A 27,933-nucleotide genomic window follows, 5' to 3' on the forward strand; every position below is an offset into this window, starting at 1 on the left:
CCAATAAAAGATCCTTCCAATTTACTTACATATATGCTAGTGCTATTTTATATTTTCCAGTACTTTGGCACTCTATTTTCTTCTGTCCTCACAGCTACCATGTGAATGAGACAGGGCAAGTATTTTCACTCATTTGACAGAAATACAAAGTGTTGGCCCAAGGTCACAAACCTATGAGATGTCCAAAATAACCCCAGTTCTTGGTCTCCTGACTTTCAGGCTAGTGCTTTTGGACAGCATCAAAGTCTAAGACATGGGGTTTTCCCAGTGACCACTTAAAAATTACACTCACATGAATACACATATGTATTGGGTATGCACGTATTCATGCATGCACATTTTTTATTATAGACTTATATACGCTTATTGAAGAAATATTGGCTGGAGAATAAAGAAGGGAATGTGTACCATACACCATTAACATGTGAAATTTTTCTGTGAGCAGAAAGGTTCCACTTGATTTCCTTGGGTCAGGGTGTGTTTGCGAAATGATGTTAAAATGTTTTTGGATGTTTGACTTTAGAAATATGTGACTACATTTCCTTCTTCAAATGTACTTGGGCATATTCAACCTATCCCCTCAGAGCTGGGCTTTTTATAAATCGAAAGTGCTCCCCCATCCTGTACCCACACAACCATCGCGCCTTTTTTTCTCTTCTCACCTTTAACAGAATACCCAATTTCTGGCTAACTATTTACTATCTCATGAGATCCTATTAGGTCATCTCATTTTCTCCCCAAGTTCCCTTCCTTTCTAACCCACTTTACTCCAAGTCAAGTGAAAAAGATGGAAGTTGTCAACAAAGTTAAGGTCTCCTCCCATTTTAAACTGATTGTGTGACCCCGAGTAAGCAGCCTCACTCTGCTGAGCCTCAGCTCTGTCATCTTTGCAATGAGTGTGGCTCATGTGGTGTTTGAGTCCCTCTCCGGCCCTAACTCCCTTCAATTCCATTAATAGACAGCTCATGCCAGAGTGGGAATGCCTGATAACTCTGACCCCCCAGGAAAAATTCTATTTCCAATGTGACTTCATGGTAGCACATATTGATTTATTCATAAACTCATTCAATCTTTTACATATCCATCTAACATATTTATTACATATGTATTAACAACTGGGCATGCATGGGTCTGGGAAACAGTAGTGTCCCCGGTATCATGAAGCTTATATTGTAATGAGAATTTAGACCAATCAGCAGGTGATTAGGAAAAGTGGGACATCACTAAAGGGAAAGTACAGGACCTGTCAGCCCTGTTTGCAGTGTAGCAATGTGGGGTGGCTCCCGCTGGGAGAGCATTTGATTACAGTCACGAATAAAGCAACGTTTAGGTATCTGATTATATAATTCAATTTTCATTATTACATTCTGATTACAATATGCAGATAACCACACTTTTAATATAATTGCTTTTTTACATTTTTTCAGGCAAGGAATTCACAGACATCAGAAATAACATTTTAAAATCTTTGGTCATGCACTGTTAGGAAGTTGTTACTTCCTAACTTTCTTTTTTTTATTTTTTCCTTTAAATCTTTTTTTAAATTTTTTTAAAATTTATTTATTTATTTTTTCAAATAAATTTGTCTCTGCCTACCCCCCACCACTTTCCCTTGCCCCCTCCCGCCCTCTCTCCCTCCCTCCCTCAACTCTTCCCCTTTGGTTTTGTCCATGAGTCCTTGCTCTATGTTCCTTGACTTTCTCTATATACATCCCTACCCCCCCACCACTTTCCCTTGCCCCCTCCCGCCCTCTCTCCCTCCCTCCCTCAACTCTTCCCCTTTGGTTTTGTCCATGAGTCCTTGCTCTATGTTCCTTGACTTTCTCTATATACATCCCTACCCCCCCACCACTTTCCCTTGCCCCCTCCCGCCCTCTCTCCCTCCCTCCCTCAACTCTTCCCCTTTGGTTTTGTCCATGAGTCCTTGCTCTATGTTCCTTGACTTTCTCTATATACTTTCTCTATGTGGTCCTGACAAAATGTACCTTTGCTTGGGTTACATTAAGATTTCTTCACAAGGGCCTGCATAGTTGTACTTCTTACATTCTTTAGAAATTTAATGACATCAGTACCTCCAGTTCCTTTACTTTCCATTTCTGATGGGTCTTTAGAAGTTTGGGGGGTTTTGGACTGCTTGCTTGCAGGAATCAGAATGTACTTAGTTACTATTTGCAAATGGTAGTCTCTCAGAGAGCACATAGCTTTCACACACTCATTATAAGCTTTTGTAAGGCTATCATCATTTTCTGAAAGGACAAACTTGCGCACTGAGGGGCCCGACTCTAAGGACTGAAGAAATTTCTGGTGAGCTGGTGGCATGTACGTGCGCATTTCCTGGAGGAATGCCGCAGCGGATGCTGAAGAACAAGAGGGAGAGGAGTTAGTAGAGAGACAGAAGTTTCCGTAATCCAGAGTGGAAGGGCAGAGAGAGGGCGGAGTGGCTGGACGATCACAGGCCAACAGTATAGCACAGGACAACGAGTTTGGAACCATCCTATTAGAAAGCTGTTACTCTTCTTACTAGTAATGGCAATTATTGTAAAATAATTACTCAATTTTGAAAATCAGATGAGCTAAACTCAGTCTTTCATAATGAAGATTTTTGTTTGTTTCCTTTCTCACTTTCCTACTATATTTGATCATTCAGAGAAGTCGGTGACAGAGACAGGGTACATATCATTTGTACTTGACAGATTGTGGCACCAGGTCCAAGAGAGTTGAAAGGATCATTTTTCAAAAAGCGAATGGAGTAGGAAGAAAGCATATTTTTCCTCAGCTCTATCAAAGAGAAGTTTAAGGAAAAAGAGAAAAGTAGAACGAAGTTCTTCCTTCAAGCCCTTAGAAGGAGCATAATGAATGTGGCTCATCTTCACACTTTAGTCCAGGCATGGCCCCTGGGTTGCCATGGCAGCGCGAAGGCAGAACAAGAGCTGTGTCAATCCTCTTGTCCTTGAAGTTTCCACCCCCCCAGCTTCCACTCACAGTCCTATCTCATTTGCAGGTGACCTTTTCTTTCTGGCTCTGATCGTATATTTTTGGAACATGTGATACAGGTTTCACCACCATCAATCAGGCCTTATCAGTGCATGTTTAAATGCCAAGATTGAGAGGACGATGAACCTGGGTTTGGGCTTTGCCTTCAGTGCTTTCTAGCTGGTTGACAGGGAACCAGTCACTTATCCTCTTTCACTACCTGCTTCTTCATTTGAGAAACGGGATGATGGCAATACAATCTTTTCTGTACTAATTCTCCTGAAAACATCAGATAAGCTCAGATAAGACGTGGAGAAGAAGGTACTTTTTAGATTTTAAAAAACTATTGCATTAACAGAAGAGATGATTATTGTCGTTGTCTACTTACCTTCACCAGCATTCTGCTCAATGCCCAGCAGAACATCGAAGCACTGAAAGATGCTGCTTTGGCCTGCACTACCCCCAGCAAACTTTTTTGGGATGTCCGAGACTCCTTCATACAACAGACCCTCTGGCAGCTTGGAGTTGCCTTTCCAGCTGCACCAGGAAGGAAAGAAAATCATTATTTGGACTAATTGCCAAATTTTCAGATATAAAATCTTGCAATAAAGGAGGAATGGCAGATGACATGAGATAGATACCACTATTCTCCTCCCACATTCCCCTTTCCACGGACGTGCATGCGTAAAAATAACACGTAACAGGGTTTTGAGCAAACTTGGTCTAAGTACTCAATGATTAGAGCCTGCCTTTGCGTTAGCAAAGATCATCCTTCTCTCTTTAAAATAACTAGCTTTTCTGTCCATATGCCACTGGGGGGTGATCAAGTAATAATAGGGATGATAGCCTATTCTTTTTCTACAACACGTATTTTAGCATATTTAAAGAAAAGTATTTTCTAAACACAATGGCTAGTAGGGACCATTAGTGGGAACTTGGTAGATTCTTTATGTTAGTTTTGTAGGAGAAAAATTCAAACATAAGGTTACATACCCAGACAAGTATATGCGAAGAACATTGAAAAACTGGTCTGGGTCCACATGTTCTGTGAAAAGATTGGACGTGTTTAGTTAGGGTATGAAGGGAAATCAAGCTATTGCACACAACTGACAGCGAATTTCAGCAGAGGCTGCAGGAAATACAATCAGTCAGCCTGCACAGAGAAAGCCCCTGAGGACAAGCTCATATTCACTTGTCCTCTCCCAGGGGAGCCCTGCTCATCTCCTGTCTCCTGAACAGGTGCTAGCATGGGGCGAACACGTAGCCTGTGTCCGAGAGCCTGAACCCACCGACCGCTCATCCTCAGATCAATTAAACTGTCAACATTTCTTTAATGGTACTTCATGTACTTTCTGACATAGCAGATCATTTACTTCCATAAAGGAAAAAACAAATCTCAAAACAAACAAACAAACAATCAAACAAGAATTCCAGCAGTCTTATGGACCACATCCCTAGGATCCCCTGCACCCCCAAAGCTTGCTAATGTCTTTGAATTGAAGGTCAGTCTTCTCACCAAGCACCACTCAGCAGTAACTCAAATACCAGTGATATAGTCACATATTTGTTAAGGCCATCCAGAAGGGCAAATTTCCTTTTGCAAACCTTCCTTATGTACTTTTTTGGTTATTATTGTTTAGTAGCTGTTAATTTTGCAATACTTTTGAGTTTAATGGTTTTCTTTGTTGTTTCTTTGTTAACTTGTGAAATAGCAGAGTTTGTATAGAGCTCCTATCAAGCAGAAGCTAAATCTTTCAGAACTTAAAACAGCCTGCATCTTTGGCAAGTTTCTCCAAGGTTCTTAGTGAGAGGAAAGGAGGTTTTCTGCAAGTTAAATATATTCAGCTTGGAATTCTGCCTTCACTATTTACTACCTATGTAGTCTTAGGTCATTTATCTTACTTCTCTGAATTTAGATTCTCTTCTCTATAAAATGAACATAATAAAAGCTACCACTTGGAAAGTACTGGTATAGTGAGATAAAATAGAGTGAAAATAGAATCACTAAGTGAGAGTGTTTTTGATTCCATTTTGTCAACAACTCTATATCTTAGAAAATAAAAAAACGTTTGAGGCCTTGAATATCATATGGTATGGAATACTTGCTATGAATTTGTTTAAACACTTCATGGGCTTTGTCCAGACAATCAGATATGTTAAGCAGTGTCTTCTCCAAAGTATCTTTGTCCTGATGTCGTACTGCTTTGAGTATAGTGGGAATTTCCTATAAAAAAAATTAAAAAGAAAAACACTTAAGATTTCTTAAACAGTGGCATAGAATAAAATCCTCCTAAATCTTAATCCTTAAATTAAATCTGCTATTTTCTCTTTTTTTTTTTCTGAGCTGAGTTTCTCCAATTATTTAACTAGTTTTCTTATACACTCTTAAGCTTGGATTTGTCTTTTATTTATCATTTAGAGATAAGTTTAAAGAGTTTTATATATTTCTATTTCTACTCTTAATAGTCAATGCCATTAGATTTATGTTACTATGTTCCAAAGCCAAATTGCATTAAAATATTCCTCTTATTGAGGTTTCAAATGTGATTCCAAATAAATGGCTCCTACATTTTATATTTTAAGAAAGATATAAAAATAAATTAAGTATTTATTTCTTCCAGATGATCCTTTACCTTCTTCAATTAAATGACCAAATGCTATATTTATTTAGTCAGGATAAAGTTACTTTATGCATTACATAATTCAGTTACTAAGTGATTGCTCTGCTTATACGAATTAAGATACATATTTTGTAGGGCAGATGGACATACTTTTATTGCAGAAGCAGCTTCTAATTCCACCAAGAGAGAAACTAGGAAGAATCCTTTACTGCAGTCCCCACCAGGAAACGAAAACAGGATGTCCATGTTCCTGGGAAAAATCAATCAAGAAAGTCAAGAATACAATAAGAATATTGGTATAGTTGTTGACTACTTTATAGTTTTTATGCATTTGTAAGCATTTTAAGTCTTATTTTATTTTCAAAATAATCTCGTGAGATAAGTATTACAGCTTTTACAGTCTCCATTATATGGAAATATTAATTTTAAACCCATTGTCTAAGATTATATCATTAATAGAAAATTAAGCTGGGCTCTGACTGGTGTGGTTTAATGGGTTGGTCATTGTCCGGCAACCTGAAAAGTCACTGGCCAGTCAGGGCACATGCCAGGGTTGCAGGCCAGGCCCCCAGCTGGGGGCATGCAACAGGCAACCAATAGATGTTTCTCTTGCACGTCAATATTTCTGTCCCTCTCTTACTTCTTCCCATTCCCTTTCTCTAAAAATAAATAAATAAAATCTTTAAAAAAATAATAAGATTAAGCTGAGACTTGAAATGCCATTCTAGAACTAAGAACTAGAAATTCCAAGACCATTTCTCTTACTGCATTAATTTTTCACATATCGGTACATACACACATACATATATTTGTACATATACACACAGCGTTTACAGAGATATGTGAGGTCTAATTTTACGAAGTAGTCTTTTAGCTTAAGTCGCTGTATTCATATCCATATTTTTATATGTGTAACTAATTCAGTTTCTCAGTGGTTTATCTCCTACAGAAAGCAATTGAATAGCAAATTAAAAATATGATTGTTCATTGGCAAATTCAAATAATTGATTAGACTCTATTTTCTTTCTTATTGAGGTTTTGCACTGTTGTGGACAGGTCTCAGTATCTATATATCTGTGAGTTTCATGGTGGTTAATTTCACGGTCCCTGAAGCCAGACCATTTCTGTAGTTTGTTTGCTGTGTTAATTTGAGCATGATATTCTTTCCATTTCTGCCTCAGTGTTTCCATCTGTGAAATGAGACTGATGACATCCTCTCACTTAAAAACATCCCATAGCTTCCTATTTAGTTTAAGATACTGTTGAAAGCCCTTATCATAGCCAAAATTCCTGCATAGTCTTCTTTTTTAAAAGTTTACTTCTTCATTCCTTTCCCAGACTGTTACTTTTGTGATTCATTGATCAGCAACACTAGCCTTCCTTTAGTTCTGATAAGGCACCAATATTTTTGTCACTTGCTTTATCCTCTGCTCTGAACACTCATTTTCTTTTTTCCCTCTAGCTAATTTCTGCTTATTCTTGAGAGCTCTGCTTAAATAACTTGTTACAAGGGATTCCTCCTTCATCGCTTTCATTGGAAATTCCAGCACTGGGAACTCCCAGTACTTTGTCTTTCCACCCCTTCTGTCATCATATAGCAATTTACAGAATTTCCATATGCTTCCTTTCTTCCCCATTAGTCCAGCTTCATCAGGGGAGGCTGATACCTATGACATTTACTTTATTTCCCTACCTCTTAACCTCTGTTTAGTACATAGACCAAAATAGCAAGGATTGAGTCAAAAAGAACAGGTTTGTATTTCTGGCCACTGAGGTCATTAAGTCGTAGATACAGAGAGGTATGTGCTTTCTGTTTTCATATCTATTAATTACATTTATATATAGGCAAATATTACATATATACATATATATACATACAAAGCTATAATATCAAACAGACAGTTATACCAGAGTCACAGACATAATTAAGGGTGGGGATTTGTTTGCTCTTTTAACAATTATTTGAATTACATTTTTTGCCTGAACTCAATTGGCCTTTTAAAAAATGCATTTGATGGATATTGAGAAGCTTATATTTACTTTGAATAACAAATAATCCTTAGGTTAAAATAAGAATCAAATACTTACTCATAGGTCATGGGTCTTATGAAAGCAGCCATGAAGCAGTGGACCATTTGGAAGAGAGAAAGAAAATCAATTGAAAGAATCAAATGGTTTCAAGTTATTGTTATTAGATTTAATATTACTATTATTAAATTTAATGCCTCTTATAAACTATTGTTATTGGACTTAATACTACTGTTAAAGATAAGATGTAGTCAGATCAAAATATATATTTTTTTATATTTTTCAAGTAGTCATGGCAAGCACTTAACTTAGGACGTTATAAAGGAAATAAAAATTAAATATGCAAGGAATACACATGCATGGTCAAACATGTTGTATCTAAGAAAAAACTTTCCTAGATTAAATCCTTTCATTTTGGGCCATTTCCACGTCTAGAATATTCTTCTGCAGATACACATCCAGACCCATGAGGCACCATGATTCTCTTACCCCTTTATTGTAGCAGATCCCATAACTAAATGGTCCCAAATGGTCTAAATTCTGAGCATGCTGCTCCAAAACCCCAGATATTGCCATCTCTACTGATGAAGATGTTAACCCCTGAAGTCAACTGGGTAGTTAAAAATTTGTAAAACCTCAAAAGCATGTTAATCAAGAGAATCTCAACACAAAACAGTACCTATTCTATGATCTCATCACTATGAAATGCAATAACAGAAAAAAACTAAGTTTTGATGGCAAATGAGAAAAACCTGGGGTTAGAGAAAGCAATAGAAAGGAAAGCCGCAAAGAAACTTCCAGAGGTGATAGAAATATTCTCTGTCAGACTCATCAAATTGAACACTTAGGATTTGCGCATGTCATTGTATGCTAATTATGCACTTCTCTCTCATATGTGTACAATACATTTGTGGTTATAGATACATCAAAGAAACCTTACCCCCAAAACAAAGAAGAAAATTGTGTTGCCAAAAATTAAATGAATGACTAACTCCCTTTTGATTTAAACAGCATGCACTCCTTTCATTTTTGTTATAATCACTGCTTACATACCCACTGGGGTCCTTTTTCTTCCAGTTTGCCAGGACACAATCTGCATAAACCAAAATGGGAGGCAGCCCCAACTTCTCAGAGAGTTTACAGTAAGGAACAGCAATATTGCTGGGCAGGACCTAAGTAAAGCACAGCATTTAGTATAAACTTTAAACTTTGAAGTGTCTTACCTTTTTTTCTGCTTCCTGAGTGCCAAAACATTAGCTGCTATATAGAAAGGCATTTGAAAACAAACAAATGTAATTTTCTCTTCCTCATTTCATAACTTAGTCCCAGTAATTGTTACATGTTTGGGTTTTGGATTTGTATTGATGTGTACATAACACAAGCATAGGGAAAGAACAGATGTTGAGGGCAAAGAGAACACGGGCTATATCCTTGATTATCTAGTGACCCTGGGAGTTCGTTGCATTCATTCATTTATCCATCCCAAGAGTACTGGTCTGATAACTCCTCTATGCAAGGTACTCTTGATCCACCCACAAAAAGGAGAGAAAATTAATTGCCTCAAAGAAGCTCAAAGTCATTTGTAATTAAAGCTTTTGGAAATGATACATACTACAAGTATAAAAACGATGGCTGCTTTTAGAGCACAGTACTGACAGAACCTCTCTACTGAATGATATTTTAGAAAACCTCACCATAGAGTGACATTAATGCTTGGCCTAGAGAGCTTACCTTGTTGGCAGAAGGAATTACTCTCATTTTGTATTTCCATGCAAAATATATAAATTGGAGTGACACGTGATCTATCTCATCTCTTTCACTCATCCTTCCTCAAAGCCTGCTTACTTACTGAGTTTGAGAATGAAACTACAGGTCAGCCCTCGATTCTCCTCAACTCTTCTTTTCCTGAGCTTGTTCCTCATAGAGTTCTGTTCTGTTTTGGGCTACACTGTAAAAGGCTCCTATCCCTCCACAGACAACCCTGATGAGTAAGTACACTCAGCATGTCCACAGTTGCCACATACTCAAGCCACATTCTCCTACTGGTCCATTACTCATTAAGCTGACATTTCATTTTTCATCTGCCTAACTTCATCTAACTATATTTAGTTTAGATGATCCCATGTAATAATTACAGCCATGCTTATCATTGGTATCCTATGATTGGATTATGTATATCTATCCACACAAAGGACAGGCATATGTGACCCATCTGGGGTGGTGGGTGGTGGGACTTCAGTGATAGAGATAGTGTGACTACGTAGCCCACTCCACAGTTCTGTGAAAAATCATGGGGGCCCTAATCCAAGTGACTTCAGATTAGCTTAACACACCCAGAGATGATGATTTAAACCAAATAGCAAAAATGTTAGAATAGAATTATTGACTATTGAAGTACCCCTTGGATGTGTGCTTCCCTTTGCAGACCTGGAGCCACTGGGAATCAAAACATTTTGTTTGGCAAATGATTTCCATATGTTCCAAAAGGAAATAAACTGTGTCTCCCTCTGAACTAGAGAAAATGATTAATTTCAAGTGGTTTAGGAAAAAGAAGTGTTCAAACACACCTTAATCTACTAAAGACGCTCATGCAACAGCTAAGAAACTCAGTTGCTAATTTCTTGCCCATTCTCAAGCAAAATGTGCCTTATATTGATGTAGCTTATTTTTATCCATTTATTTTCTCTTTCCTATGATTTCTTCACTTAAATTTTAAAATCTATATATATATATATATATATACACATATACACATATATATATATATTTTACTGCCAGCTTCTACAATTTTTTCAAAGTGGTATGGCTATACAAAAACTGGGTAAATTTAAAAACACAGTCTTATGTTTTATTTTATAATTCTGATCTCCAGTCTGGTAAATTGATTATCTTTTAATTCTGCCATGTGCATTTTGGTCTCCACATTTGTTTTTGCTAGTCTCCCATTTCTTTTTTTTTCTGCTCCCCTCCTTTTTGGATAAGCTCTATCAATCTTCCAAGAACTAACTCAAATTTCACTTTTTTCTTGAAGTATTTCACAATCCTATCAACTACTAGTTAACTCCTCTGGACTCTCATACTTCTGTGCCTAGAATACACTGCCCTGTGTTACAAATGCTTCATTATGGGTGTTCTCTTTATAGACAATGCCTGTGCATTTAGCCAGACTCAGATTCTAGCAAGTCCAGTGAGACTGTGTGCTCAGCTATATTATAAGACTACAGCAGGTCTTAAACTTTTTCCGTCATCACAAAGCTGGATACGGCAGTTCCATGACTATTCCAGAGCAACTTTTTCCTCTTCTCTACTTATCAGGAAATGACTCATTACATAGGTGGATTATGTTTGCTAGTCTGTCTTTAAACAGGATGTGGAAAGAAAAAACAAAGGAGCTACAAATTACCTTTGTCAACAAATGGAAAACTCACTAAATGGAAGAAGGTGCTTCTGGAATCTATCTTATCTCTTTGTGATTTAAAGGTAACATTTTACAGTCTATAAACGTTTCAGGTGATTAGTGTTGCCAGATAAAATACAAGATATTACTTTAAATCTAAAGTTACTGTTGATGAGAATAGAGGAAAACTAATATATATTCTTCTATCTTGACAGATGTAAGATAGCATTTTAGCATTAACTAAGAATAGCTGTATAATGTTTATATCTCCCCAAAGTCATAAGTAGTTTTTATATTCAAATATATTGATTGTAGTACTATTTTATAATAGTAAAACACTAAAAACAAATAAAGTGTTTTTCAATATCAGATTGAATAAAATTCCAAAACACAATGAAAATTATAAAGTGATTTCAAATGATGACTAGGATGAAAGATGATTATATGGTTACTAAAAAAAAAAAAAAAATGCTTACAATATAATTTAGTGAAAAAACCAGGATATATATGTACTTATACAGAATGTAACAACTGTGTTATATTAGTAAAAGACTGAGGATTCAGTAACGATCACAGCTGACATTGTAAAGTTCAGTAAATTATTTCTTTCCTATTTTTCAAGCTTCACAAAATGCAGTTACAAATAATAGTTTTAGAATGTTTTTATGTTAAATGTAAACTGGATGGCAATCTATCATGCAGCATAAGAAATATTAGAAAACCTCCAGACCTTACGGACATCTTCTCCACCTTGGTTCCACACATATGCCATGGTGATATACCCCAGGACCAGGTGTGCCAGACGCTGCAACTTGTGTCCTGAGAGGTCCTCAATACTGAACATTGGTAACTGAGAATAAATGGAAAGGTTGACTCCAATCAATGAGTGACAGTATAGCCTCAAAGCCAAATTAAAATTGTTACGAAGTTATAATAGAAGACCCATGTAATAGTTATTCAAACCTTCTCTACTTCTTCACGTAGTTCACCATGCTCAATCAGGTCAGGAAGGTTTTTAGCAATGGAAATCCAGGCATCATAAGGGCTAGGCAGTTCATCCTTCAAAAAAAAAACAACAAATATTTTTTTTTCCACCAGTGGAAGTTATTGTAAAATAGTTTTGTCTCCCACTGATAGTTTGTCTGTGCAATGCAGCCCAAACACACTCTTACCTGTCTAGTTCTATCAACACCGGCCAGGATGGCCACCTGCACACTCGAGGCTCTATACACTCTCTGCATTCCCCCTCTTCTCTCAAGTACTCTTATCTGCCTCTTTTTTAAAGGTCACTTCCAAAGTTCCACTAAAATTCTCCTAACTACTGCAGTTCACACTCGTATTTCTAATTATGAAGCCTACATATTATATACCTTTTCCTATTGTTAAGTAATGTATTTGTTAACTGCTATATTTTTCTTTTCAACTAGAGTTTGTCTTTCTGAATGGAAGGAAAATGAGATTCATTACATGTTAGTAGTAGGAGTAAAGAGATAATTCACTCAATAATCTCTCATTTAATTATTATAGTGACCCAAAAAGTTGATTGTTGTCTCCACGTCATAAATATGGAAAGCAAGACTCAGACAGTTGCCTAACTTGTTTTGTATATATAGTTTACTGTGATTCAAACATGTTTCCAACTTTCAACAACCCATGCTCTTTTTACATCTTACTACCCAATGCCAAGGATTTCATCATGCCGTTAATTTTCTTTTCCTTACAGGACTGGGAACAACACTGGACATGTAAGAAGTTCTGTATATAGACATGTGGATTGCTTGCTTTGGTGGCATTATAGGTTTATTTTTTGCTCAATAAATTTGAAGAAAATCCAAATAAGTGTCTCCCTAGATTTCGGCATATTTATAATCTTACTTGAAGGGGAAAAAATACAAGCAAAAGACCTAGGAAACATTCTAAAATAAAATTCAGGTCTCTGAACAACTCCTTATATGCCCGGGTTCTATCCGTCCTTCATTAAACTACTTCCAGGCATGCCTCGGTGCCACCAACGCTGACCTTTGGGGATGGAGTACAAGTCAAGCAATTTAGTCAAACCAACATGAGTGAGCCTCATAATGGTATAAATAAGTTATAAGAAGATAAATGTGGTATAAAATTCCGACATTTTCAGGGGCTGCAGTTAATTGGTCAGTCTTACTTAATCTGTTAGACCAGACTTTTAGAATAAAATATCTGCACAGTATATTTACTAGAGTGTCATCTTTTTTGTTTACTCTGAATTCTTCTCCCTAACCATACAAATGCTGTGCTCCGGTGTTTTTAGTATTGATATATATTTTTTTCTTGTGTGTTTCATTGTGTACACACCAAATTATTTGTTGTTGTTATTGTCCCCTCAAGTCACAGAAATTCATTTTTTGTTATGTATCATGATTAGTGCCCTATTTGACAGAAATTTCAGCAAATGTAAAATTCAATCAATAGTATAATTCTGGTTCAGAGGATGTGTAAATGGTACAATCTAAATTAACAAAGAACAGCAAGAGAACCATTCAACTTCTGCTAGATTAGAGAATGTATTTTGTGTCTATATGGAATTAGAAGACATACTATTTTCCTTTGAACTAGGACGCTGATAGATTATAAGAGATGAAATGAATTTTTTCTTTATAATTTGCAGGAAAGATCTTCAGGGAAGACCATAACATAAGCCTTAATCTGTGTGTGTGTTTCACAACACTGAATCTAACTCCTTAAACAGTTCAAAGAGCAGCACTGTTTTTCAAGTAGCTCAGGAAGGGGTTTTTTATTTTATCATTTTTTTTATTGTCAACACTACTACAGATACGGTTTATTTCTTGGTGTTTTTGCCAGCTTCCACCCAGCCCCCTGCGCTCCCTCCCCTGGCTTTCCCTGCGCTATTGTCTGTTGGCCTTTTTTGAGGGTTTGGCTTTAATCTTTGGAATTTGTTCTAGAGGTCTCCATAGTTACAGTGATTGTTTTATTTTTTAAGATAACTGACTCTTGAGGGGGGAAAAAACTAAATATGGATTTTGTAGTTTCTGAAAAAAATTTTAATTTGTATAATTTTTTTAATTGTGTTGTTGATAAGTACATCCTTCAAACAAGCCAGTCCTGGTAATCGTGCATGCTCGTATGGAGAGGGAGCAAATACAAAGCAAACTAGGTATTTTTAGCAGTAAAATTAAAACCTATACTTCATAACCTTAAATTAACTTAATAATTTGAAGAAAAACGTGAATCGGAAGATTTCACTTTAGATTTGCCAATATTACAAGGTATTCACAGGATTTTTTTTTCTTTCCCTTCTCTTTCTCTCTTTCTCTCTCCCTTTCTTTCTCCCTGTTCCTTCCTTCCTTCCTTCCTTTTCTTTCTTTCCTTCATGTTCGCCTGATGGCATGTTCCTTGATTTAGAGAGAAAGGAAGGGAGAGAAAGAGAGAGACAGAGAGACATCGATGTGAGAGAGAAACACCAAATGTTATTTCTAAGTACAGTTAGATTGGCATCTCTGGCTAAAAAATATATTTGCTCAGAGACAAATGTATTTAAAAAGTAAATAAATTAATTAAAAAAAATATATATTTGCTGCATTTAAAGGTATTTTCTACAGTGTGGACTCTGTTGGAGTCACAAATAAATAGAGATAGATTGTTATACATTATTGTCCCCACTTTTCCTAGAAATAGTCTCCCAGAATCTTTCTCCCTTGTTAAACCCAAGAGGAGGGCTGGGGAGAGGGAGCCTGCCCAGTGATCTCTCTTTCTATGTCAGCATAGTATGACATTCTGAGATCCTGGACTGTGGGGCCGGGCTGATGAGGATTCGGACCCTGTCTCTGCTACTGCTAGCTGTGTGACTTGGAGAGCCCCTTCAACTCTTCCCAGCTTACATTTCTTACCGGAAAAACCAGGCTAGTAACATACATACTTTTAAGGGCAGCTGTGAAGATGGAAAAGTATTTGTAATTTGCTTAAAAATGTTATCTAAATGTTTGATAATTAAAATATTGGTGATACTAAATTTTAATGGCATTATTTACAGGATAAAGTAGGGAAATGTAGTTGTTAAGGCAAACAGTACCTGCATTTAACTTTGTAGACAAAACTTGTAAAAAGAATAAAAAATGTAGCTTTGACTCCCTTGAATCTGATGCTTAATAACAACAAGCAATATTACTACAACACACTTGCTAGATGTGCCATCTCAAAAACTTAATCAAAGCACAAACATATACTTTGTATAGTTTAGGGTATACCAGTCAAGACAGGGAATTCCTTTGACTCACAGATCAGTTATTACTGTTTTCTTTTTTTTCTTCTTCAAAAATGCTCTCAGAAAATACAGTTATATTAAACCAGAATACTTCTATTGTTTTCTTATCTCATCACTCTCTGTATCTGTGAAAAGAAGTAGTGCATCTAAGACTAAATTTCTAGGTAGCAAATTTTAACATCATTAATTGAGATCCCTTTATAAAAACCCTGCCTTCAATTTTGGCATGCTTACCCCTTTGTTCAGTAGAAATCACTAAACCACATTTTTTTCCCAATAGAAATTAACTTGTCCATGTAAATAATACTAAGAAAACATTTTTGCCATAATTCAGTACCCTCTCTTACCTCTGGATTTGGAAGAGCAAAGCCCACATCTTTATCTATATGGTATTCTTGGCTGATCTCTGAGAAACTTTCCAGAGAAGATGCTCTCTGTGCCATTCTTGCAGCCCACTCCTCTAGCTCTCCTCTCTGGCATTTATTTATCCTGAGTAGCCCACAGCCAATGACCACAACTTATCACGTAAGCAATAAAAAGTTAGTTCCACTTTCAAAGGAACAGTTTCATTTTTCAATTTCTTTATTTATAATTTGACTCACAATAAAACCACTATCCATCATATAAAGAAACTAAAAGTTTGCATTCCATATCAAGTATTTATTACTTGGAACATCATTTATTTACTCACAGGGCAGGTCAGAAAGGACCTAGTTGGACTAACAAGAGCCATGAAAACAGGTGATCAGAAAACATTTTTATGTCGGGGGAACTTTTAAAACTTTGAATTAAAATGATGAATTTGATGAAAGTTAAAGCCCTTAACTGTTATTCAGTTATTACTGTCATTAGCTTTCTTTTAACCCAGTGGGGTTCTTTGAACATCTTAGTGTCTTGTTTCAACAGCCATGAAATATAATCCATGATACATTGAAGTCTTAGTCAATGACTCTGAAGTAGAAAAAAATTGTAACACATGAAAAAACTTACAAAATAGTACCTCTTCCTCTCCTCATTTTTCTTATCCATTGTTTCTCCTGTGTTCCCAATGATAGAGTTTTTCCTTCTCCATATTCCTAGTAAGTCATTTCAAGGAAGATTTTCCTGCATTTCTATTATTTCTGATTTCTAGGGACTGACAAGGCAACAGTTTTTCACATTTGAAGACTTTGTAATATGTTAAAAGTTGAACTCTGGCTGTTGTGACTCTGGACTGAGCACCAGCCTGCAAAACAAAAGGTCTCTGGTTCGATTCCAAGTCAGTGCACATGCCTGGGTTGCCGGCTAGGTTCCTAGCTGGGGATTTGCAAGAGGCAACCAATTGATGCATCTCTCACACATCACTGTTTCTCTTCTCCACTTTCTCTCTCCCTTCCCCTCTCTCTACAAATAAAATCTTAAAAAAAAAAAAAAAAAAAAAAGACATTAGCCCTGGATGGTGTGACTCAGTGAATTGCGTGCCAGCCTGTGCAATTCCTAGTCAGGGCACATGTCTGGGCTGCAGGCCAGGTCCCCAGTTCGGGGGGTGCGAGAGGCAGCTGATTGCTGTATCTCTCACACATTGATGTTTCCCCATCTTTTCCCCTCCCGTCTTCTCTCTAAAAACAAATAAATAAAATCTTAAAAAAACAAAAGAGGAAGGATAAACTATTTTGAAAATGTTTCTTGAAAATTCAAATTAAGACTGAATTTCGCAAAGGTTTTCACGGTGTTTACACGTTTATGGACACAAAAACAATAACAATGGCTGTATTGTTCCATTTGATGATCAAAAGAAGAGTTAATCTTCAGTACAGTTAGAGACAATGCAGTTTTGTCATCCAGCTTCTTTGTACTTGAGTTAAACTTTAATAATACTTGATAAGGACAACATTCAAGAATAGTTCTTCATTATTACATTATGGCTTTTATTGGAAAGAAATAATTGTATGAGAATATGTTCTTTTTATAAGAAAGGTAAGAGAAACTGAAACAAAAATTACACAGCAAAGGAACACAGTGTCTCAGCTTCCATAAAATGAGTGATTCATGAGGGTGATATTACTGAAACCAGCCCCAAGGAAAACAAAAAATGTTGACCTATCATATCTATATAGAAGCCAAAAGCAATAAAATATTGAGAACTGGACAAGTGTGGTTATTCCTCTGGTTTTTAATTCCTTGTACCTGAATTCTTTCATGGACAAGTCAAATAGAGGCATGTAAATAGTGTCTAGATAATAATATTGGAAAAATGTCTGACAATTGAATTTTTAAAATAAACATGGCTGAAAATATTTTTCTTGACTTATCCAACTACTTACTAAATATATTCTACATGTGACTGGAGAAACAATAATACTTTACTATTCTACTTTTATCTCAACCTCTTTAACTTCTTCAAACTTCAAGATCTTTTGTATTTCTGAAATACATTTTCAACCGATCCTCATTCTTCATTCATCTTAATTTTTATTCAGCAATAACCAAATCCAGTCATACAAGTTGTACAACAGTACAGAAAGCTAAAACTCTGACTTAACACCATCCTTATGAACAGTGAAACAGGAAAACATGTCTCAGCTTTCAAGAGTCAAGAGCATGAGAGAAATCACAAAGAGAGAGAAACAAAAAATAGCATTCCCTACTTCTGCTATGAACTGACATAAGTTCTGGGCTCTGCAGTGAGTTGTGCACACACAGAACAGACCCAAAGAAGTATAGTAAACTTCAAGAACTGAGCTTGAATATAAATAACCCAAATCTCAGACTAAACCTTGGGTGGTATATGCATGTAGCAGGCATAAGAGGCATAGAATCATCTTTGAACTGGCTTTAAAACTACTCTACATGATCAATGAGGCAGAACTCGTGGTCAGAACTGAACCAGCATAATTGCATCCTAAAACAAACAAAAAATCAGCATTCTTCAGAGGATACTAGAAAATCTTAGAGCCTCATGTCATAGTATTATAATCCAAAATTGCATGACACTCAACATGCCAGGAAAATCTGACCAAAGTTTAATGGAAAAGAAAATCAACAGATGTCAGTCCTGATAGGATGTGTATTATAACTGTCTTCCATGACATTAATGTGAACATTCTTTAAATAAATGAAAAGAGATATGGTTTTAGTTGAGAAACTAATAATGTGAATCAAATGCAAAATTACAATGTGTAGTATAAAATGAATACACACTACTTAACAACAACTAATGGGTCAAAGAAAAAAATCGAAAGAGAAATTAAAAAATACCATGAGATAAAACAATGGATATAAGGTATCAAAGTTTATGAGATGCAATAAAAGCAGTTCTCAGAAGGAAGTTCATAGTGATGAATGATATATTCTCTAAAAATGGAAAAGAACTAAAATGAATAAAATATAAAATAAAAAAGGAGATGTTACAACTGATACCACCAACAAAGGGTTATAAGAAAGTACTATGAATAATTATACACCAATGAATTTGACAAGCTAGAAGAAAGAAAAGAAGCTTCAGCCTGCAAGTAGCACACCTAGAAAGTGTTTGACTTGGGGTTAAAATTCAATCCTGTCAATTTCGTAGGCAAAAATTTTGGTCGAAAGTAAAAGAAACAGGAAGTTGGGGAGTTATTTTCACAAAGAGGTATTTTGTGGAACCCAGGAGGCAATCCACAAGGAACTGGAACGGGAATTGGGGTGGTGCCAGGAGCTAAAACCACTTTTTCTCCCAACCGGCTGAGGCCATGTGGGCTCTTAGATGTGCTTCTTTCTACGTCCCACCCCCACAGCTACATCACTTTCATTTAAGTGGCCAGAGGAATCTGGCCAGCAGTTATGAATTTTAAATTTCAAATTTCAGGGCGAGAGGGATTGGAGGGAGTAGCTGGAGTTAGGACCACTGAGGTGCAGAGCCTTTACTGTGGGCAAGTCCGAGATCTCACCCCTTCACATACTCGAGATCTTTATCAATTACTCCTTCTCACGCCTACATTTTTAATTCATCTTCTTTGCTGGTTTCTTTATATCAGTATTCAAGCATGGCCGTATCTCTCCCAAGTCACAGAAATGTAATATAGAGCACAAGGAATATAATCAATAAAACCGTAATTTTGTACAGTGACAGATGGTTACTAGATCTATTGTGATACTCACAGTGTAAGGTATATAAATATTGAATCCCTATGTTGTACTTATGAAACTAACATGATATTTTATGTCAACCATACTATAAGGAGGTTGAATCAGTAATCAAAAACCTTTCAAGAAACAAAATTCTAGGACTAGACAACCTCACTGGTGAATTTTGTTAATCGTTTTCTGGCTCTTATGAAGTTCCTTTGTACCTTTCTTCCTTTTGAGTGGTCTTTCTTTGTCATATGGTTATTTTTTGTAGTGTATGTTTTGATTCCTTCTCCTTTATCTCTTATATATACTATACATTTTTTGCTTTGTGGTTACCAAGAGGCTTCCACAAAACATCTTCTAGTGATAATGGTCTATTTTAACCTGATAATTTAACTTCAATTACATACAAAAAAATCTACACCCATTTTACATTTTTGATGTAGATATATACAAATTTACATATTTGATACCGTGCATACAGTAACAAATTGTCTTTTCACCTTGATCCTAGAATTAACTGATTTATGCACCACCATTAGTGCAATTCCGTATTCTGAATGTGCTTCTATACTTATCTTCACCAATGAATTTTTTTCACTGTCATATATGTTCCTGTCACTTGCTAAAAACATGTTATTGAAACCAGCATGAAAGGCAAGTCTAGTGGTAATGAAGTCCCTCAGCTTTGGTTTTTCTGTGGAAGTTCCTATTGTTTCTTCATTTCTGAAGGACAGCTTTACCAAGTTTTAGTTGGTAAGGTTTTTATTTTTTTCCCCCTTTCCTATGTTGAAGATGTTATCCAACTCTCTTCTGTCCTGAAAAGTTTCTGCTAAGAAACTCCTGATAGCCTTATGGGGTTTCCCTTTGATGTGATGAGATTTTTTTCTCTTGCTGCTGTCAAATTCTTTGTCTTCGATTTTCAAAGTTTTTATTTCAATGTGTCATGATGAAGTCCTGTTTGGGTTGAATATGTTGAGAGTTGTACGGGCTTCAGAAAGCTAGATGTCCATATCTCTCCCTAGACTTGGAAAGTTTTCACCCATTGTTTCTTTAAGCTTTCTGTCCCTTTCTGTCTCTCTTCTCATTCTGGGACTTTTATAATGCATTATTTTTTTTTGTTAATGCTATTCTTTTAATTCATGTAGGCTTCCTTTAACATTCTTTTTCCCCTTTCATCTGACAGAGTAATGTCAAATAACTTGTCTTTGAGTTCACAGATTTTTTGCCCGCTTGATAAAATCTGTGATTGATACTCTCTCTGTTTTTTTAAATTTCATTTATAGTATCTTTCAGCTCCAGAATTTTAGTTTAGTGCTCTTTTATAATATCTGTCTCACTGTTGGACTTCTTATTTATTCATGTAATTTTTACTAGATTTCATAGAGTTCTACCTGTGTTCTCCTATCTCTCATTGAGCTTTCTTAAAACCTTTGGACACAGTGTGGTGATTGCTGGGGGAGAGGATATAAGGGGACTAAATGGTAATGGAAAATAATACAACAAAGATTAAATTTTAAAAAACTATTAATTTGGATTCTAGTCAAGAGAGCTGCATAGGCAAGTATGGTTCACATCTTTGCACAACCACATCAAAATTACAACTAAAATATAAAAAAATCCTCACTCAGAACCATCAGAAATTGAGTTGAATGGAAGTCTGACAAATAAGGAATTAAAGAAGCCACAATCTTTAAGACTGGTAGGAGGCACAGATGTGGAATGGGCAGGTCTCTCACCTATGTGTGGTAGATAAAAATTCAGGAGGGATATCTCAGGATGCGGAGTCCCAGACGCACAACAGGGCCCCCAGCCCAGGGTTCCAGTGCCAGGAAGATAAATCCCCACAACTTCTGGCTACAAAACCAGTGGGAGTGAATCAGTGGAAGAACCTTGTAGAGCCTCAAGCAGTTCCTCTTAAAGAGCCCACACACAGACTCACGTACTCATACTCACTCTCTCTGAGCTCCAGGACCAGGGTGGCAGCTTGAAGGACACCAGTGGCATGCTGGGAGAGGCTGAAGTGTCTGGCATCAAGGCGAGCAGAAGCCATTGTCCCTTTCCTGAGCCCTCACCCCACAGACCCATGAAGTTGGCAGGCTGGTGTCATATTTTAACCTCTATCAACCTGGCTAACACAGTTTGGCCTGCTTTGGAGATCCCCAAAGACTCTACCCCATATAACTTACAGGCCCACCCAAGGTGCTTTCCATATGAAAGCCTGGCCTTAGCTCATGTTGCACAACTTCCTAAATCTTATCAAACAAACAACAACTGGCTTCAGTGTGCTCCAGGCTGGGCACTAGCAGCAGCCCAATTAGTTTCACAGCATGGCTTCAGCTTGGAATCTCCAAACCCAGCATAAGTAGCAGCCTTCTTAGATTGCTTTATAGCTCAGGAAGGGCAGCCCTGGGTAAAACACAAGTGGGGGCTGAAATTGGACTGCAACACCTGGAAAACCCCAGTGCCAACACACCCAGGAGACAGTTACAGACCACTTCAGAGCACTGCCAGCCTGCCCCCTGCACAGCTGATCCTCCACAGAGGGCAGAAGTTGGTGGTAAGTGGTCAAAGTCGATCCTTGCAGCTAAATGGACTCCATAAATCCCTCCCATTGATCTTCCAAGAACAACAAAGTTTCAACTACAAGAGGAGGGTGTACTCAGTCCACATGAAGAGCACCTCAAATACCCAGCTTGGGTGATAGGGGAAGCTGTGCCACTGGGCCCTATAGGACACCTACTATATTAGGACACACTACCAAGACAGGGAGACAAAGAGGCTCTACCTCATACATAGAAGCAAACAGAGGGAGGCTGCCAAAATGAGGAGACAAAGAAACATGGCCTAAATGAAAGAACAGATGAAAACTCCAGAAAAAGAGCTAAATGAAATGGAGATAAGCAATCTATTTGATGAGGAGTTCAAAACACTGGTTATAAGGATGTCCAAGGAACTTAGTAAGGACCTTAGCAACATAAAAAAGATCCAATCAGAAAGGAAGGAGTCACTAATTGATATACAAAACAAAGTATAGGAAAACATCAGTAGACTGGATGAAGCTGAGAATCAAATCAATGATTTGTAACATAAGGAAGCAAAAACAACCAATCAGAATAAGAAGAAAAAAAATCCAACCAAAAATGAAAGCAGTGTAAGCATCCTCTAAGACAACTTGAAGAGGTCCAACATTCACATCATGAGGATGCTAGAAGGAGAAAAGAAAGAACAAGAAATTGGAAATCTATTTCAATAAATAATGAAAGAAAACTTCCCTAATTTGTGAAGGAAATAGACATGCAAGTCCAGGAAGCACAGAGAATCTCAATCAAGTTGGATCCCAAGACACCCACACCAAGAAACATCATAATTAAAATGCCAAGCGTAAAAGATAAAGAGAGAATCTTACAAGCAGCAAGAGAAAAGTAGAGAGTTACCTGCAAAGGAATTCCCATAAGACTGCCAGCTGATTTCTCAAAAGAAACTGCAATCAAGAAGGGGCTGGCAAGAAGTATTCAAAGTGATGAAAAGCAGGACCTACAACAAAGATACTCTATCCAGCAAAGCTATCATTTAGAATTGAAGGGCAGGTAAAGTGCTTCCCAGACAAGGTAAAGCAAAAGGAATTCATCATCACCAAGTTATTATTACATGAAATGTTAAAGGGACTTTTTTTTTAAGAAAAAGAAGAGGATCATAACTATGAACATTAAAATGACAACAAACTCACAACTGTCAACAACTGAATCTAAAAAATAAAAACAAAAACAAAAACTAAGCAAACACCCAGAACAGGATCAGAATCATAGATATGGTATCATTTGGAGAGTTATAAGGTAGGAGGGGGAAAGGAGTGAAAGGGGAAAATGGTGCAGAGATCAAGAAGCATGACTGGGCCCTAGATGGTGTGGCTCAGTGGATTGAGCACTGGCTTGAGAACCAAAGGGTCACCAGTTTGATACCCAGTGTAGGGCACATGCCTGGGTTGCAGGCCAGGTCCCCAGCAAGGGGCATGGAAAATGCAACCATACATTGATGTTTCTTTCCCTCTCTTTCTCCCTCTTTTCCCCTCTCTAAAAATAAATAAATACAATCTTTATTAAAAAAGAAGCTTAATTGGTAGGAACAAAATTGATGCAGATGTTAAGGATAATATAGGAAATGGGGAAGCCACGGAAATTACACTCATAACCCATTGACATGAACTAAGAGGGGGGAGGTTGCTGTGAGAGAAGAGGGGTACCAGGTGGAGAGGGGGAAAGGGAAGAAAATTAGGACAACCTCAACAGCATAATCAATAAAATATACTTTAAAAAACTATTAATTTAAATCCTTTGTCAGGCAATTTGTAGATTTCATTTCTATGGGGTCAGCTACTAGAAAATTATTGTGTTCCTTTGGTGGTGTTCTGTTTTCTTGATTTTTCATGTTCCTGAAGTCTTGCATTGTTGTCTTTGCATTTGAAGAAGCAGTCACCTTCTCTAGTCTTCACTGACTGGTTTTAAGGAAGCAATACTTTCACTCGTCGGTCTGGCCTGGGATTCTGAGGGTCTCAGACCTTTTTATGGATGTGCTTGTTCCACATTCTTGTTCTCTCTGAAAGTGGAATTCCTAAGATTGCATGGTTTGTCTCAAAGCTGTAAAGTGAAGCAGAATGCTGAGAGCCTCCTGTTTGTTTTCCCTATGGTGATGTCCTAAAATGCTCAAATTTGGGTGCCTTCTCCCAATCCTATATAGCCAGACCAACTTTTAGCATCTTCTCTTTAGTCATCTGCAAAGATTAGCACTCACAATCTATGGGAGCATGAGCAGAAGCTGGCCATGGGAAGGGGTCAGTGAGGTGCATCGAGTTTTATACTGTCTGTGGATTCATTGGGGAAGTCCACAGGTAAGATGTCCCCAGTGGCTAGTGGGTGGGGTTCCAAATGGAGTGAGTCCACAGTAGTTAGTAGAATCCTCATCCCATTGATGAGTTCTGTTCCCTGGTTGCTGTGCTGTCAGCTTCTTCCAACCCTTCAACCATGCAGACAACCTCAGTACTCAGGAAGAGATGAACAAGAAGTGGGCCTTGTAGTCAATGTCCAGTGTGGCAGGAGAGGTCAGGTTCTCACACACTCTCATTCTCTTTCATGGGAGAAATTATAGGCCCAGAGGGTCTCTCCTGGCACTGAACTGGGCTATTTTAACAAATTGTCTTTTACCTTTTATCCGAGTTAAGTGAATTATATACCATCATTACAGTAGTCAAGTATTCTGAATCTGAGGGGTCATGTGCATAAAGTGAAACTTTTTCTTATTCTTTTCTATGCATCTCTTCTCAGATTTTATTGCCAATTTAATTGTGTGCCAGAGTTTTTCCGTCGAACAAAAGTACTCTCAACTGTGTGTGATTGTCAAAATTCATAGGGATGATGGTAGAAAACTTCTATTCTGCCATCTGGCCAACATGGCACTCCTCTATCAAACACATATAGCTTTAGAGCAAATTATTATTCCAAAACCTTGACTGCCCTTTGCTATTGCCTTATGGTGGTTAGGGTGTATTTCCTTGCTCCTCAACTTTGGATTCTGCCATAGAACTTGCTTTGACTACTAGGGTGTTACAGTTATGACCTTGTCAGAATTTTAACATGTGCTGTCCTAGCTGAGTAGCTACTAAGTCTCCAATGAGGCAAGAACTCCCTAATGACATGAGACATCATGCACAAAGCTGTCCTGGCTTAGCCATAGGTCTGCAGTCTGAATTGGACCCATCTCAATCAATCCACGGTCATGGACACTAAAAATAAAACATTCATTATTGCCACGTTTTGTGTCTATTTTTCAGTATTTTTGTTGTGATAGCTAACTTATATATACCCTATGACTGCATCAGTTCTATTCCTTTGTATATTTCTAACAGAAATGCAAAGAAATATTCACCAGAAAAACATGAATTAGAATGTTCGTAATGTCACTATCTGCGCTAGCTCTCCATAGGAAACTACTCAAATGTACATAAATAGGTAAACTGGTAAACATTCAATACATGGTGATCAAAGGATGCCAGATACCAAAGGATAGGTACATTATCATCACATTATGAAAGTAACAATATAAGACAAACGTTAGATATAGAAGTTAAAATAATGGTTACTTCTGAGTATAAAAGAATAGAAGCAAGTTAAATAGTGGGATTCTAGGGGTGATGGTAATATTCTATTTCTTTCTCTTGCTTCTATATTCACAATCCAGTTAATGTTTATAAAAATAATTGAGGGTGGTGTTGGCATCATGACAGAGTGAACTTTCTTTCCTGTGGATTTGCATCTAATTTCCCACCTGTGCATCCAAAGTGGGCAGATAGAACCTCAGTTGGGGCTGCAAATCCAAAGGAGTTAGTGAGTCTGCCCTACCCCCCCTCACATCAATAGGGGGTGTGGGAAGAACTTTGAGGGAGCAAAACTGACCAGGTATCCACAGCTGATAGAGAATTTGTGGAGGAAACAAGCAAGGAAAATATAACCAGCAACATTGAAAGAAAAAAGAAACCAACAGTAATGAGAGGGAAGGAGGGAAGGGGGTAACAGGGAAAAGAAGGGGAAGGGTCAAATCAAGGAACATGTATAAAGGACCATGGACAAAGCCAAAGTGGGGAAGGATTGAGGGTCAGAGTTAGGGGTGGTGGCAGGAAAATGGAGACAAATATATTTGAACAATTAAAATATTTTTAAAAAGAAATTAAAAATCTGAGCAGAACAACATCAAATAGAGACACTGAATCAGTAATCAAAACATACCAATGTAGAAAACACTAGCACTGGAGAACTTTATTGGTGATATACAGCAAACATTATTTTTATCCTTATCTAAGAACATTTTTTTTTTTTTTTTGCTTTTAGAGAGAGAGGAATGGAGGGAAAAAAAGAGAGAGAGAAGCATTGATGCAAGAGAGAAGCATCGAATCGTTGCCTCCCATGTGCTCCCTGACCAGGGATTTTATGTACCCAGACCAGAAATCAAACCTGCAACCTAGGTATGATTCCTGACTGGGAATCAAACCTACAAACTTTTGATTATGGGACAACACTCCAACCAACTGAGCCACACCAGGCAGGGCTACCAAACATTTATAGATGAATTAATGCCAATTCTTCTCACATGCATAAAAAATTGAAGAGAAGGGACACTTTCAAACTCAAGTTACAAGGTCAACATTGTCCTCATACCAAAGCCAGATAGGGACAGTGCAAGAAAAGTATCAAACAATATTTTTGCTAAAAAAAATGCAAAAATTCTCAGCATAATATTAGCAAATTTAATTCAAGAACACATTAAAAGAATTATATACATAAGTAAGTAAGATTTATCTCTGGGATGCAAAGATGGTTCAACATGCTTTATATGCAAATAAATAAATGTAATATATCACATTAATAGAATAAAAAATTACCATATGATTATTTCAACAGACACAGAAAAAGCATTGGACATATTACAACATCTTTTCTTGACAAAAACTCTCAATAGTTGGGCATAGAAAGAACATACTTAAATGTAACAGAGTCCATGTATAACAAACACACAATCAAGACAAAAGCAAAAATATCCCTTCATCAATCCTTTTAAACATTGTAATTGAATTCCTAGCTAATGCAATAGGACAAGAAAAACAATTGATGGTATACCTTCTCGATCTAAGAAAGGAAGACAGAAAAGTATCTTCATTCACAGATAACATACTCATTTAATGTAAAATATTTTTAAGTGAAAAAAATCCTAAAACTAATATGTCGTTAAATTAAAATTACAGAATACAAAGTTAATATACAAAGTCAATAAGTTATTATACACCAGTATTGAACAAGTAGAATCTTAAATCAAAAACACAATATCATTTACATTAGCATCCAAATAATTGAAATAGGTAAAATTTTAACAAAATGTAGAAGATCTATATGAAGAAAACTAAAAATCTCTAATGAACAAAATCATAGAATTAAATAAATGAAGGGATATTTTATGTTTACGGATAATAAGATCTTTTCAAAATGCCAGTTCTTCCCAACTTGAACTAGAGGTTTAATGTAATCACAATAAAAATTCTACCAAAGTATTTTGTGATTATCAACAAATTGATTAAAAAGTTTATATTGAGAGTTAAAAGATTGAGAATAGTCAACACAATTGTTGAGAACTGTCAACAATGTTGAAGAACAACGTTGGAAAATTAATATTACCTAACTTCAAAATTTACTATAAAACTACATTAATAAAGATGGTGTGCTATTTGTGAAAGAATAGACAAACTGATCAGTGCAAATACAGATCCCAGAAACAGACACTCATAAATATATTTATCCAATATTTGACAAAGATTAAAAGGCAATTAAGGGAGAAAAAATAGTCTTTGAATAAATGAAGCTGGCACCACTGGAGCTCCACATGCAAACAATGAATTTAGACACAGAGAGTAGCTAAGTATATGAAAAGATGCTCCACATCATATCTTATTAGAAAAATGCAAATTAAAACATGATACCTCTATACACCTATTAAAATGGTCAAAGTTCAGAACACTGACAACA

At 36.7% G+C, this 27,933-nt stretch overlaps 1 protein-coding gene across 1 annotated transcript; it reads right to left on the bottom strand.

Moving 5' to 3' along the window:
- Window positions 1–2,001: 2,001 nt before the first annotated feature.
- IDO1 (indoleamine 2,3-dioxygenase 1) lies at window positions 2,002–15,783 on the bottom strand. The gene is made up of 10 exons (XM_054565765.1): window positions 15,625–15,783; window positions 11,983–12,078; window positions 11,750–11,869; window positions 8,676–8,794; window positions 7,683–7,697; window positions 5,745–5,844; window positions 5,080–5,197; window positions 3,967–4,018; window positions 3,362–3,510; window positions 2,002–2,357 (listed from the first exon to the last, which is right to left on the bottom strand). Exons 1-10 carry the CDS (start codon window positions 15,718–15,720, stop codon window positions 2,002–2,004), a joined length of 1,221 nt encoding a protein of 406 aa, XP_054421740.1. The 5' UTR covers window positions 15,721–15,783.
- Between the last annotated feature and the right edge of the window lie 12,150 nt (window positions 15,784–27,933).

This window comes from Pteronotus mesoamericanus, unplaced genomic scaffold, assembly GCF_021234165.1.
Source record: "Pteronotus mesoamericanus isolate MK-2021 breed Mesoamerican mustached bat unplaced genomic scaffold, CSHL_Meso_final contig_169, whole genome shotgun sequence".
Classification (NCBI taxonomy): domain Eukaryota; kingdom Metazoa; phylum Chordata; class Mammalia; order Chiroptera; family Mormoopidae; genus Pteronotus; species Pteronotus mesoamericanus.